Source organism: Chrysochloris asiatica, unplaced genomic scaffold, assembly GCF_000296735.1.
Source record: "Chrysochloris asiatica unplaced genomic scaffold, ChrAsi1.0 scaffold00001, whole genome shotgun sequence".
NCBI lineage: Eukaryota > Metazoa > Chordata > Mammalia > Afrosoricida > Chrysochloridae > Chrysochloris > Chrysochloris asiatica.
The window spans coordinates 48,136,882-48,138,909 of NW_006408519.1; the positions used below are offsets into that span (position 1 = coordinate 48,136,882).

At 47.6% G+C, this 2,028-nt stretch overlaps 1 protein-coding gene across 1 annotated transcript in view; it reads right to left on the reverse strand.

Moving 5' to 3' along the window:
* COL22A1 (collagen, type XXII, alpha 1) overlaps nucleotides 1-2,028 on the reverse strand; it is a 283,964-nt gene that overhangs the window by 241,188 nt on the left and 40,748 nt on the right. The window contains 1 exon segment of the mRNA XM_006830721.1: nucleotides 384-659. Coding sequence (XP_006830784.1) covers nucleotides 384-659 — 276 coding nt within the window.

Sequence of the window (2,028 nt, forward strand, 5' to 3'; positions counted from 1 at the left end):
TAGGTGTCCCCAGTACTGAGCACATAGTAGGTGTCCCCAGTGCTGAGCTCATAATAGGTGTCCCCAGTGCTGAGCTCATAATAGGTGTTCAGCAGTGAATGACTGGATAATTAAAGGAAAGAAAGACAAAAAAGGGAGGAAGGGGATGAGAAGGAGAGAAAGGAAGAAAGGAAAAAGAGAGACAGGAAGAGGGAGGTGGGGAGAAGGATTACTGAGTCAGTGAGAATGCTTTTGGCTCTAACATGATGAGTTAGAGGATCAAGGGACCCAACAAGGATCAGGAGCCTCCCTTTTAACATATCCCCAGGTGATGTCTTGAGCAGTGGTCCAGACAGGTGTAGGGGTACTCTGTGGTGGCCTCAGGGGCTCCTTCTGGTACTCACGTCGATGGGCACACTGTCGTAGAGACGTTTTCCGATCACAGTCTTGCCCTGGATGTTGATGTTCTCCCTTTCCTCAATGGGCAGTGTGTGCACCAGCATGCAGTCAATGTAGAGGGACACGTTGTGGCCCTGGATGCTTAGGGCCATCTTGTGCCAGTTGCGGTCAAAGAGGTCATTGACCTGGGGTCCGCGGAAGACCACCCTGACAGCGTCCTGCATAACACCCACAGCATTGTACTCCACTGCCCTGTTCTCACCGTCCAGCCGGATGGACACCTGGGGGTGAGAGAGGAGGAACAGAGACTCCTGAGCTCCGTGGATCCAGAGGAGGGGAGAGGAGGGGGAGGGGGTTCAGAATTAAACAAGCCCATTAGCTGTGGGCTGAACTACAAAGTCGGTCTGAACCACAAGGTCAGTGGTTCAAGTTCACCAGCTGCTCCTTGGAAGCCTTATACAAGGTCACTATGAGTCAGAACCAAATCAATGGCACACAACAACAACAAAGTTCAGATACTAGTTTGGATTCTTATTAACTAGAGGACCTTGGACAGAGTCTGTCTTAACTCTTCGCATTATTTTCCTCCTTGGTATAACAGGACCTGGAAGATCTTCTATGCACATTATGAAATGTAATTGTTGTTGTTGTTGTGTGCCATCGAGTCGGTTCCGACCCATAGCGACCCTGTCCAGGGTTTCCGAGGCTGTAAATCTTTACGGGAGCAGAAAGCCTCATCTTTCTCCCGCGGAGCGGCTGGTAGTTTCGAACCAATGACCTTGCAGTTCACAGCCCGATTCGTAACCACTACGCTACCAGAGCTCCTTTACTGGACTCAAATCAATCCAGGGGTCACAAACTCACTTCTCTAATAGTTAAGTGTATGTGTCCACTTGGCTAGGCTGTGGTGCCCAGGTGCCTGGTCAAACACTAGTCTAGATGTTGCCGTGAAGGTATTTTGCAGACGTGGTGACCATCTATAGTCAGTAGTTGACCATAGTAAAGGACATGGCCCTATGCCATATGGATGAGACCAGTGAGCTGTCTGTTACCTGCCAACACCCAGATGGATAAATCATGCATAAGCTGTGTGACCTTCATAAAATTATTTAATCTCTCTGTGCCATTTCCTCATTTGCAAAATGTGGCTAATAGCAGTGCCTACATTATGAAGGTATGAGGATTCAGTGACTAGATGTGATGGCGGATTCCTATGCAAAACACTGTTGTTGTCAGGTCCCTATGAGCTCTCTTAGCCAAAGCCTTGGTTCTCCAATGCTGCTGTAACAGAAATACCACACATGGGTGACTCTCACCGACAGGAATCCATTTGGTCACATCTTTGATGGCTGGAAGTCTGTATTCAGACGCCAGCTCTACAAGAAGCCTTCCTTTCTCCATCGGCTCTGGAGGAAGGGCCTCATTCCTTGGCTCCTTAATGATCTTATTCAGCATCTGTCATCTCTGCTTGCTTCTCAACCCTAATCCCCTCTTTTATTATCTCAAGGGTAACTAGCTTAAAACATACCCTACACTGAAAAGATTTCAGATTGAAGAAGTTGGTAGAATTCTTCTATTTCAACTTCACTGGCTTTAGTAGTTGGTGCATAAATTTGAATAATAGTGGTATTAACTGGGCTTCCCTGTAGG